At 41.2% G+C, this 13,340-nt stretch overlaps 1 protein-coding gene across 2 annotated transcripts in view; it reads left to right on the forward strand.

Annotated features, from left to right (window-relative positions):
• ASTN1 (astrotactin 1) overlaps window positions 1-13,340 on the forward strand; it is a 306,380-nt gene that overhangs the window by 225,396 nt on the left and 67,644 nt on the right. For both annotated transcript variants that reach the window (XM_050766760.1, XM_050766769.1), the window contains exons 15-16: window positions 5,604-5,708; window positions 7,616-7,804. In XM_050766760.1, coding sequence (XP_050622717.1) covers window positions 5,604-5,708; window positions 7,616-7,804 — 294 coding nt within the window. The remainder of the gene's footprint in view (window positions 1-5,603; window positions 5,709-7,615; window positions 7,805-13,340) is intronic.

Below are 13,340 nucleotides of genomic sequence, written 5' to 3' on the forward strand. Positions count from 1 at the left end.
AACAAGGAAAGATCTAAACCTGGTCCTCATTCACGATAGAAACTTCTTCCTCCACATGCCATTGGTCCTCTCCTAATTTGGCCCATTGAAGGTAAAAGGAATAGAAGGATGCCCAGACGGGACACTTATTTTGATGGTCCCGAGGCAGTCAAATTTAAGCTTCAGATCACTTTAACTCTAAAATCCTCTAAGCTAAATGTATGGGAATCTTGACCTGGCTACTTTTCTACCTTGTGTTTGTTTTTAACCTATTTTTGTTAAGAAGTGGTACCAGTTAAGCCAAGATCACATATTTCCTTTGATGTAAGCAGGGAATGGGTTTATTTTAAAGCCCAGAATAACTAGAAGAATCTATTAAAGAGATATTTGGCCAAATCTTCCCCATGTTAACTCTAGTTCTGGGAACATTTTAATTGTATCTTTCCTAGACTTATACAGGGAATCTTATATCATTTCACTCTATCTACTATTATAGGTCATAATTCCCGTAAATTTAGTTTAGAGAATTTTAGAGCTAAAGTGATCTTAAGAATCTTCTATATCAGCATTTCCAAGTGTGTTTTTTTATTTGTTGTTTTTCTTATGAAAAGTCATAGCTCCATTCATAAATGGGTTCTGCCTTCAAATATGTTTGGAAAGAGTATCCTCCTCTCAGCAATACACAACACCTCAACATTAGAGAAGTTTCCTAGAAGCCCTGCAGTAAAGAAATCCTTTTCACTTTAAGCCAGCAATTCCCAAGTCCATTTAACTAGAGAGTCATTTTCACACATAACACCTATTTCTATCTTGTAGAATTATCAGTTTGAAGAACACACTGGAAAATACTGAACTACATGTCTTATCTTGCTGCTGGCTTCCCTCTTCATCAAAATAACAGGACTTTTTGGTGTTACATGTTGTATGGAAATAAACAAAGACCAAGCAAACAAGAACAGGCAAAGGCTATTTATTTGGAGGCTTGCTATAGCCGTCATCACTTGTATTTTGGCAGAGACTCAAAGACAGGCAGAGGAGTGGAAAAGCTTTAGAGAGAAAAATAGGAAAGTCTTCAAGTATGCCCATATTGGAGGCTGTCGGTTGAGAAAGTTGTAGGTGGCTTAACTAGAAGTGAGCATCCTATGTGATTGGTTAGGGGTGCATATTGTACTTTCTCTGTTTGGACTTAAGTGGAACTGGGAAAAAAACAGGGAAGTTGTCAGCTACTCATCAAGTCTGGGTTGTTTGGTGTCAATTGTTATAGCAGTTATTTTTTGACTTCTTGGGCTGTTTGTTATGGATAGTGGTCTGATTTCCTATCAGTCTGACTTACAGATAGTAGACTGACTTCCTAGGCTGGTTACTCTAGATAACGGGTTGGTTTTCTGAGCTGGTTGCTGAGGATTGTGAATCAGAGTTCTATTTTTATATATAATCTGGCCGTTGTCCATTTGTGTATTCAGTCTTTCAGCTGAGAAAGGGAAGGAAGTCCAGAGGAGGTAGAGGAGGCTGCTGGCTGCATTCATAGGCCTGTTGGGTGCCACAGTCATCAAATCTATGTGAAGGTTTGGACCTCTGGGCTCTTTAGAATTTTTTAAAGTTCATCCAAAGGGGATGGACTCTTGGCTTTAGAACTTTGGGGCAATATACATATATCCCTGACATTTCAGAAAAAATAACAAGAAAAAGCTAGTGTCTTCCCTCCCTCCCTCCCTTCCTGCCTTCCTGCCTTTCTTCCTTTCTTCCTTATTCTTTCTTTTTCTTGCTTTGAATATTGCCGGTAAAGTCTTTTCAGTTCTTCTTTTTTCAAGAATAGGTAGGAAAAATTAGTGTTTTTTTCTTGAGAAAACATAGTCAGAGATATTGCTTGAAAAATAGTCATCCAGCAGAAATGTGTCCCAAAATAATAAAATTTTTTAAAAAATTGAACCTGACTGTCAGACCTCTGAGCCCAAGCCAAGCCATCGCATCCCCTGTGACTTGCACGTATAGGCCCAGATGGCCTGAAGAATCACAAAAGAAGTGACAATGCCCTGCCCCACCTTAACTGATGACATTCCACCACAAAAGAAGTGAAAATGGACGGTTCTTGCCTTAAGCGATGACATTATCTTGTGCCTGGCTCACCCTGGCTCAAAAAGCTCCCCCACTGAGCACCTTGTGACTACTACTCCTGCCCGCCAGAGAACAACCCCCCTTTGATTTTCCTTTACCTACCCAAATGCTATAAAACGGCCCCACCCTTATCTCCCTTCGCTGACTCTCTTTTCGGACTCAGCCCGCCTGCACCCAGGTGATTAAAAAGCTGTATTGCTCACACAAAGCCTGATTGGTGGTCTCTTCACACGTACGCACATGACACTGACTGCCTGTCAAGGGCACCTTGAGAAAGTATGTCATATGGCTCACCTAGAAAATATATATTTTAAAATACCCCTTTCGTTTTAACTAACAGAATTATTATCTGTAAGTAGGCATGGAAAAACACTTCTAAGCATGAACAGTTATGTAACTGTTCCCTGACTATGGTGTGGCATAAATGCATCCAGGAGAAATGTTGATCAACTAAGTAATGGAGTTCAGTTGTTTGGCTCATTCTGTGTGGATATGGAACACCCTACCCCTCTTCCCCACCCAACATCTGTGCTTGTTTCTTTATTTTATCTTCCCTCTGTTGTTCTGGACTAAAAAGCCCAGGAAGTTTTAACAAAAGCACTAATTAAGAAATGCCAAGTTTACGCAGTTAGGTATGATGAGAGAGAGGTAAGGAGGGTGATCATGATAAAATTATGGAGGCCATGTATGTGTATGATACTTTCTCTTTTCTCAAAGAACTTTTTTTTTTTTTTTTTTTTTGAGACAGAGTTCCACTTTGTCACCCAGGCTGGAGTGCAATAGCGTGAGCCTGGCCCACTACAACCTCCGGCCCCTGGGTTCAAGCAGTTCTTCTGCCTCAGCCTCCCTAGTAGCTGGGACTACAGGCACGCACCAGGCACGCACTACCATACCCAGCTATTTTTCCTTTTTCTTTTTTTTTTAGTAGAGATGGGATTTCACCATGTTGGCCAGCCTGGTCCCAAACTCTTGACCTCAAGTGATCTGCCCGCTTCAGCCTCCCAAAGTGCTGGGATTATGGGCGTGAGCCACCGCGCCCAGCTTTCTCAAAGAACTTTTATGCCCATAATTTTATTTTGTTCTCACAACCTGCCTGTAAGGTAGGTAGGATGAATACTATTATTTACACTTTTCATACATGAAAACACAAGTAAATGAGTGGCCTCCCCAAAGTCACACAACTGGTAGGAATCCAAACTGAAAAGAAAGCAAGAGATCATCTCACCTAAAACTCTCACCTTACAGATGAAACAACTGGGAACAGAAAGATCCCTGGGCCAGGTAGCCTGAGAGGATAGTTAGGTTGTGAGAACAAGAAGTTACGGGTATGAAAGTGACGGTCATTTTGAAACTACCTACTGCAGCATCACAGCCAACCTTAGAGCTCAGGCTTTGTGATTTCTTTCCTGTTTCTTTTTCCCCTATGAAATAATTCAATTAAAGGTGGCTTTGCCTAATAATTTGAAAAATTTTTATTTAGTGGACTTGTTATTTTTTTTTATAAATAAATTTTTCAAACTAAAAGCAAAGCCGTTGAGCTGACCTAATTAGACAATACTTGTTATATTAAATAGTTCTACATATCATGCACATCTTATGCTCTCATAAAATGTACCTTTAAAGCATGTGACTGAAGTCTTAAACTTGTAAAGTTAGAATTCCATTTGTATGCTTCTGAAGTTAACGTGAAAGTTAAAAGCCAAAGTATGTAGTAGTATGACTGTTGGTAGTCACAAAGATTAATGCCCTAAAAGAATATTTGAAAGAAAAGAATACTAAAAACCTTCTCTTAGTTTCAGGTAGCTTACCTTTGATTGCCTAAGATAAAATTTAAGCAATTGATTCACTAAGCACGTTTCCTGACCTGTTTTCTTTTTGCCTTACCAAAAATTATTCCCATATAATTCACACAGAAATGAAAATTTGGCAGTTACTCACCTAATTTGATCAGGGTTGACAAGCAGCTAATTAATCCTACTGACTCTTCATCCAGTTTAAGTATTAAATTAGTTGATTTAGCCTGAAAGAAACATGGGTCAAAATGGCAGGATAATTCACTACATATGTATTATTGCCATTATATTTGTAAATATGCACACACACCACACATTCTATGCATAATATATATAAATGTACCATATATTGCTCTTATATTTGTATATATATAAATATGTACACACATATGCAAGTGTGTATATATTCTTATAACTTACACATATAGCAAAGATTAAGCATAGAAATAAAGCTAAAATTGGTTTTCTAAACCTAGCAAGGCAACTTTTTTTCCTATGACCTAATTATTTTGTTTCGGTAGCATTTATATTTATAGTAATAGCTAGAATTCAAACAGGGTGACGTTCTTCCTTCAAGGTACTCAAGGAAGAACAGCCCATTAATAACATCACTAAGAGGCTGTAAGGTTGTGTTAATTGAGAGTGACTTTGGACAACTAACTTAACTTCTCAGAGCCTCAGTTTTTCCATTAGTAGAAATGAGACAACACATGGCTATCACAATGTCTGGCACAGAGATGGCACTCAATATTTGGCTGTTCCTGCCACTTAATGATTTAGTCACCCTGATACTGTTCCTTCTGGTAAAGAAGAAATAAGCATTATCAGCCTGAGAGTAATTAAAACTTAAATACTGAACACAAATCAGTTAAACGAGACAGAAAAATCAATGTTATCAGGTATGTGAGCTGAGTCAATTACTGCAACCATTAAAAAGAGTAAAAATCGGGTGTATTACAGTAAGCCTAGGGTTTAATATAAATTTGCTATGAGGATATTATAGCAGAATGAGTAAGAACTGCCGCCTGGCCTCAGACTCATCTGGAGCCCCATCCTGGCTTACCTGGTGTCTTAGGGACCTTATCTTTTTTCAAAGTATACTTTTATGCCCATAATTGTATTGTTCTCACAACCTGCCTATAAAGTAGATTGGATGAATACCATTATCCCCATTTTTCAGATATCAAAATGCAAACAAATGAGTTGCATGGCCCCAAATCATACAGCTGGTAGGAATCAGAATTGAAAAGGAAGCAAGAGGTCATCTCAGTTAAGCCTCTCACTTTACAGACGAAATGACTGGGCACCAAAAAGTCTATTTGCCAGGTAGCCAGAGAGAGGCTAGTCAGGTTTTGAGAACAAGAAGTTATTGCGTATGAAAGTGACTATCATTCTGAAACCACCTACTGCAGTAACATAGCCAGCCTTAGAGCCTCAATTTTCTCATTTAAAAAATTCAAATAATAACAACTGTCCCACAAGGATCAAATGGCTTAATATATGTATGCAAAGTGCTTAGCAAAATGCCTGGCATGGAGTAAGGGTTTAATAAATGATAGCTGTTGTTACTGTGGTTCCAGAAATTCTCTTCATCAAAGAACATTTAATCATTTTCTCACAATTACAACACTTCTCCTCATAGAGGTGGGTCATGTTTTTTGATTTGGGACTTATGAATCAGTCTCAGAACTGAGCTTACATCTCTTCTGTCCTTAGGGATGGTGAACTTCAGTGAAGTGTCTGGGTACCCTGTGCTGCAGCACTGGAAGGTCCGGTCTGTGATGTACCACATCAAACTCAACCAAGTGGCCATCTCTCAGGGTGAGCACTGCTGCGGCCTATCCTGCCCACCTTCTCTGGAACTTAGAAGTCCTTTCCAAGGGGAGAAGCCTTTGGTCCCATTGTCGAAGATGCAGCCTAAAATGTAGCTACTACATGAGGTGTGAGAGCTATTTACTCAGATTTATCCAAAAGAGCAGATGGCTAGAATCGGATTCTTTTCTAAGTAGAGATTACATTGCACATGTTATCTTGGACTACAGAAGAGAAGGAAAGGGCAAGACCGGAACCAATGAAGGTATAATTTTTCCTGGGCTCATCCAGTATGTGGAGAGGATACATAAAAGCAGACTTTTTACAAATTGACAGAATTAAGCATTCCAAATGCAAAGAACGTAATTTAGAGACTCCATACAATGAACTAAAAAAAGAGAGCAAGAAAGAGCGGGGAAGGAAAACCAGAAATCAGCCTAACACTCCTAAACAGCAAGTGAGTGAAATGAAGAGACTGAGGGATTGAGAGAGAGAGAAAGAGAGAGAGAGAGAGAGAAATAGATATTAGCTCGCTCTGTATAGTTAGTAAGTTAAGGAGTAGTGAGTTCCAAACTTACTTAGGGTTTTAGAGTCAGCAATAGGGAGGTAGAGCCTTAAGGCCAATGGGAGGAAGATAAATGGTAGAGGACAAATAGAGAAGTTATGAAGTTAAGGGAGACAGAAACTCACAAAGGGTAAAGTTTTGTGCATAAAGATAATGCATTAAGGATATAGCACATTTTCATAGGACACAGGGGACTCAGAACTTTTTCTCTTTTAACACAAAAGAGTTCTTGGCAAGAAGTGATTGGGATGGGGACCTTACTGACAGAAACTCTTCTGGTGCAGCACATCTAGAAAGAACTAAGCTACTTTTCATTCTAGGAAAATACATTAGAGATTTTACTCCATTTCCATAGTCAGTGTGCACCCAGCACAGATGCTGTGCATGTCAGGAGTTAACAACAAATATCGCTGTTGCCACATGCCATTCAAAGTCACACAATGGTGTCACTGTGATGTGGATCTCAGCACTTGAAGTCTCAAGCTGAGCTAGACTTGACTTTGCCTTCATGGGAGACAGGTATGTAGAAGAGGAGATCATTAAAAGCTAGCCAGATCCAAAAGGTATTGGATTTGGAAGATTTACCATAGGCCATCTTTCAGACAGATATACAGTAATTCTCTTAAAGAGAGACAGCAAATCCAAGATTTGCCTGCAGGGTTGGGGGAGAGGAGGCTAACAAGTTTTCTTTTCCATTTGTCATTTCCCAGTCCTTTTATTTTAGAATTTCTGCAATAAAATAGGCGTGTATTAGTGACTTTTCTTTCCTTTCTTCTGTCATTGTCTTCTCATTGCCCATGTCTACGTCTGAAGGCAGTATTTTGCAATTGCCTTTTTTGATCACTACCCACAGTTAGAACACATTTTGTATCGTGACCTTGTGCGTACACATACTCCCACATGCACACAACAGAAGTTTCATGAAGCGATACTTTATCTTCATGATGTGAAATGTTCTCGACTGGTATTTGTGTTTCTATTTTAGACTATGCTAATTGTTTCTGCTTTTTTCAAATGCTATTATTTGAACTCACTAAATTGATTTAATGTCATGACCTGTGATTAAAAAAAGAAAAAACATTGATTTAAAGAGGGCAGGAGTAGAGGTTTGGCAACGTTTTGCTTAACTTGGCACAGAGTTAATACAACCAACTGGCTTAAAAGATACTCACTTAGGAACTGAAATGTCTGATTTAGCTAAATGGAAATACTCACCAGACACTTCTAGCTAGCTCTCCCACATCACTTTGAGCCACACAGGCACTTCCATGTTTGGGACTGAATTGCCTGGGAATCTGTATACACAAAGTGTGAGCCCTCATTCTTACCCTTGGGTGATGCCTCTCCATAGCCCTCAGCAATGCTCTCCACTCGCTGGATGGGGCTACATCTCGTGCAGATTTTGTGGCATTGTTGGACCAGTTCGGCAACCATTACATCCAGGAAGCTATCTACGGCTTTGAGGAGTCCTGTTCTATCTGGTACCCAAACAAGCAGGTCCAGCGGCGACTCTGGCTGGAGTATGAAGACATCAGTAAAGGTGAGTGGCATGCTTGTTGGCAAATTCCATACCTCATGTCAGTACCGGCTGCCTGCATACAATCTATAAGACCGATTTTAAGGAGTCTGTAATAACGGGTCTTACTCAGATTTTCCCACAATGCTCTGTGCCCATCTTTAACATTTCCAAGGTTTGGTTGCAAAAACCAAATCTCAAAATCAAAGTGTTTAGGGAATTTTAGATGCAGAATGGGGTCAAAACTGTAGGCTTACTATGTTAGTTATCACAGAGAGAGTCCTCGAAAGATTCTTGCCAGCCACCATCCATTTTGCTACCCTAGGGAGGACAAAGTATCAGACTGCTTGTATAAAGTAAGAGAGAAGTAGCAGAGAGCATGATTCAGTCTCCAGGAGTCACACCCAACTCTGCCTGGAATCCCTTTATAGCAGCTACATACATAGTAAACCCCTTCTTGCTTTATCCTGCCCTCTGCGTAGGCTCATTTTTCCGACTGATTTGTGTTATGAGGGAATCTCTATTGGCCAAGCGTTTATATAGCTCTGAATAACAGCCTCACAAACAAGTCTTTGTCTACTGTCTTGACAGCAAGTTAGTATTCAGTTCAAGTAAGTATAAGAAATTGGAATTTTTTTATACCTTCTTGATTCACTCTCTGGTATAGCAGACATAGTGGCCAGTATATTTGTATCTGATCAACCAAGACTGCTTTAAAATTGCCATTCATGGAATTTCTCTTGAGTTTATCCACATGGCATTCTGATGAGGCCAAGTTGTGGATATGGGACTTGCTAAAGGGCAAGTGATGAATTAGCCCAATAAAAACTCAAGAAATGGGTCATCTTAAGACTCAATGACCAAGGCAGGGCTCTTCTGAGACAAGGGACCTCTACTGTCAGCAGGGCTGCCACAGGGGCAAGTATGTCTCTGTGACTGAGGTGCTCTTGGTTCTCTGAGCTCCACACAAATTCCTGCTTTCCCTTGCTCAAGAGGTAGCAGAGCTATGATGGTCTCTCCTCTGGCTGGGCACTTTCTCCCAGAAGAAACAAGAGATTTGTGTCTGGGCTACAGTGGCTGCAGTCATTCATTCCCCTCAAGCCTTGGTTCCTGTAAACTCAGAAACACAACCACAGGCTTCTGCTATCTCTTCAAACTTCAGGATCTTAACATTGTTCTGATTCCAATTTGCCAAGAGAGCAATGTAATATAAGCAACTGTAGATACTACCAGTTCCAGCTGGCAAAGCTTTCTTATGTTTTCATGCCAGAGCCTGAGGACTGAACCAGAGGGCTGAATCCTCTTCTATTTCTGTTTGCCAGTGGTTCAAGGATTGCCAGGGTCTCAGATTTCTGGGAGATAAGAGTCTGACCCTACCAAGAGCTCCTGGTTCTAGACCTTGCCTCTCTCCCAAGCAATGCAATGTCCTTAAGGTTAAATACTGAATCCAAGAGGGAATTCTGTCCACGGCCTTGGCATTATGCCCTATTCTTCTTGATTGCAATCCTCTCTTGCTGCTCAGGAGCTAGTTTTGCCACAGTCTAAGTGTTGACTTTGGTTCTCTGAAGTATGGTCTATATTAAGCTCCTTGCTTGTTACTAATCTTAAAAGACATTCAAACATTTTAGTAGGTCTACGTCAATCTCTATCTACCACCTTCATTCCTAAAACTTACTTCTAAGTTATAGGGTTTATGTGTTTTGTTCTTTAGTCTGGTTCTTTAAATATATTTCTCCTCTTTTGGCATCCATTTCCTTTTATTCCAAAATGCTGCACGAGGGAATGTCACTGATAAAGAATGATATGTGCGTAAGACAAAGGGAGATATTCTTCTGTCCTGCTCTCTGAGAGGGCTGATACTGAACGAAACTTTACCCTAGGAGTGACAAGTGTGCTGCGAGGGCTATACCTTCTGTGACATGCAAGGGACACTATTTTTGGGCTTGAGTCCTTTGATTACATGTTATTGCCTGCTCTGACTTGAAAACCCTTCTAGTAAAATGAGTTTCTCTGTTTCTTATTTCTGTACTTATGACCAGATACCTAAAATTATGTATGGATTGAATAGGAAAGGAACTTTACCAGGGTGAAGTGAAATGGAAAAAGCACAGGACTTAAGGATGGAAGTCTGGAGTCATCCGGGTGATATTGCTTTAGTCAAGCATTTATCTGGACCTCATCTGTAATGCCCTCTCTAATTCTCCAGCCCCGACAGTTTAGGAATCCTTATGAATCTTCCTTTACATGGGATGTGTTCTCAGATTAGGTATTCGGATAAAAGTCTCCTCTTCTCTCTACAAAGTCATAGAATTCTCATGAGTAGGTTTTTTGCCTTATGCAACTTTAAATCTCAGAGCCACAGAACCACAGAGCCAAGCACATGGTAAGCACTCAAGGTGTTTGCTGTTGCTGTTGCTTTGTTGTCACTGACAGTGGTGATGGTGGTAGTAATGGTGTAAAAGCCCCCCTGAGGTGGTGACTTCCATGTGGGTTTTATTGCAGATATGTAACTTGCTTTAGTTATGCCTGACTGAGGAAAATTCAGAGATGGGTGTTTTGGGCCAGATCTTCGGAAGGCAGCCTCCCATTCAACAGGCACTTATTTGTCATGCTAACACTATGTGGTTTGCCATACCAACGTTGAGGCTCATCTTGCTCAAGATGAGTCTGATGAAGCCTGTCTTAATTTTTTTTTTTTTTTCAAGACAGAGTTTCGCTCTTGTTGTTCAGGCTGGAGTGCAATGGTGCGATCTCGGCTCACCCGCAACCTCTGCCTCCCGGGTTCAAGCGATTCTCCTGCCTCTAGCTGGGATTACAGGCATACACCACCAAGCCTGGCTAATTTTTGTATTTTTAGTAGAGTCGGGGTTTCTCCATGTTGGTCAGGCTGGTCTTGAACTCCCGACCTCCAGCCTCCCAAAGTGCTGGGATTATAGGCATGAGCCACTGCACCTGGCTTCTGTCTTAATTTGTTTTTACAGAGCAAGTAAAACATTTCAGAAGCGAAATTTTCAACCTCCCGTCCCCATGTCTAACCTTACTCCTATCTTCTCCCATCGTTCTTTGCCCACATGCCACAGAAAATGTCGGGAGGTTCTTCCTCTCCAGACTAACTTCTCCACCTGCGTGCTGGCACCCATCCCTCCCTGCTTCCTCTAGACCTCACTCCTTCATTACCCTCCTCCTTTTTAATCTTTACAACCTCTTCAGTCACTGAACTCTCTCTTCTGCAACCTTGTATCTTCCTAAAAAATAATCCTTTTATAAACACGCACTCCTCTTTACTGCTGTTTCTTTTCAATGTATTGGCACCTCATTTCTTACAAGGGTAGTTTATACCTCTTTTCTCTACTTCCTCACCTCCAGTTCACTCTTCCAATTATCACTTTCAGCTATTTTGCTCTACAAAAACAACGCTGGGAGAAGGAAATCTACCCTAGGGCTTCTTAATTGGAGATTCCCTGATGTCAATCCTGTGACCATCCCATGTATCTCAGCAGAAGACTGTGTCCCTCTTGACCAGGGCAGCTTTCTTGAAAATCCTCTTTTCCTTGATGCCCCAGATGTAATTCTGTGCAGATTCTCTCCATAAATCTTTGGCCTTTATTTCTCTTTTTTTTGTGTGTGTGCATATCCCTCTAAAGAAACCATATGCATCTTGGTCATTTCATGGGGTTTTGTGCTTAGTGAGTCTCTCCCTCCTATTGTTGGGCACTGTCCTTTTGCAGCCACCTCCATTGGCGCTCCTAATTCTCTCCTTTTTTCTGAGGCTTGAAACCTCGTTTGCTCTTGAGTGTTTAGCATTTCTACCTGGAAATTCTCCAGGCACCTCAACGATGGATGCTTTCTCTTCCCCATAAGTACTACACTGTGGTAGATTCGTGAACTCCATTGATGGGTCACAGCGTAGAGTGAGGATTCCTTCTTGATCCTCCTCTTTACTCTCCACATTAAACCATTACAAAGTCCTTTTCACCACCTAAGTATGTCTTCAACAGCATCTCCCATTCTCCGTTTCTTCAAGGTTCTCAAAAACTATTGCAATCACCTCGTCATGTATCTCTTCCTCTTCAGTTTCCTGCCACTCCACTCCATTCTACATTCTACAGTTCACCGTCTGTTACCTTTTTTTTTTTTTTTTTTTTTTTTTTTTTTTTTTAAGACAGAGCCTTGCTCTGTTGCCCAGGCTGGAGTGCAATGGTGCGATCCTGGCTCACTGCAAGCTCCGCCTCCTGGGTTGATGCCATTCTCCTGCCTCAGCCTCCCGAGTAGCTGGGACTACAGGCACCTGCCACCATGCCTGGTTAAATTTTTGTATTTTTAGTAGAGATGGAGCTTCACCGTGTTAGCCAGATGGTCTTGATCTCCTGACCTCGTGATCCGCCTGCCTCGGCCTCCCAAAGTGCTGGGATTGCTGGTGTGAGCCCCTGTGCCTGGCCTGTTATTTTTAAATGCTATTTAATGACACCACTCCTCAGCTTGAAACCCTTCAGTAACTCCTTTCTGCCTTCTCAGCACGAACAATTGACTGCACTCCCTATATTAGTTTTCTGTGGCTGCTGCAACAAATTACCACAAACTTGGTGACTTAAAAAAGCACATATTTATGTTTCTTAGAGTTCTGGGGGCCAGAAGTCCAAACTCAGTTTCGCTGGACTAAATTCAAGGCACCACCAGGGCTTGTTCTTTCTGGGAGCTCTAGGAAAGAATCTCTTGCCTTGTCCTTTACAGCTTCTAGAGGCCACCTGCATTCCTTAGTGTGCGGCCTCTTCCCCATCTTTAAAGTGCATCACTCCAGTCTCTGAGCCACATAGCCTTCTCTATGACTTTGACTCCTCCTGCATCCCTTTTATAAACACCCTTTTGATTGCTTTAGGCCCACCCAGATAATCCAAGATAATCTCCCCATTTCAAGATCTTTAATTCAATGACATTTGTAAACTCTCCTTTGCCATTCACAGGTTCTAGAGATTAGGACTGTGGGAGCCATTTTTCAGCCTACCACCCCCTCTCACCTCTCCAGCCATTGCATCACTGACTGCTACCTACCCCGAGTACCCTCCACTCTGATGACATAAGGTTATCTTCTGTCAATCCTAAATCTTTTCATTTGCCTCTGCACAGTTTAGGTCCCTAGAGACTTCCTTCCTGCGTCAATCCAAGGTCACAGATTTGCTCTCTGAAGTCTCCACCACTACTCTGTCTTACTCAGAAATTTTCTCTCTTGAATGCTTCTCTTGTCCTCCACTTGAAACTCTCTTGTCCCTTTGTGTCTGTTCTGTTGCGTAATTCCTGGGGGCATCTCTCTCTCTTTCCAGGCCCTGAGGATCAACACATTAGTCTTCCTGGCTATGGTTTATGTTTCTTGCTTGCATTTTTCTTTCACCTCCTAAAGTTCTATAAATTGCTAGACCTTAAATAATTAAATAATATCCTGCCAAATGTCAGGCCCCATCATGGGTCCAGGACTAAGATTTCCCTAGTTTGAAAGAGGGCATCAAGGTTTTTCACACTTCCAAGACTTGGGGCATGTGATTCTCAATCTATCTAACCCGCCCTC

The sequence above is a fragment of the Macaca thibetana genome, chromosome 1, assembly GCF_024542745.1.
Source record: "Macaca thibetana thibetana isolate TM-01 chromosome 1, ASM2454274v1, whole genome shotgun sequence".
Lineage (NCBI taxonomy): Eukaryota > Metazoa > Chordata > Mammalia > Primates > Cercopithecidae > Macaca > Macaca thibetana.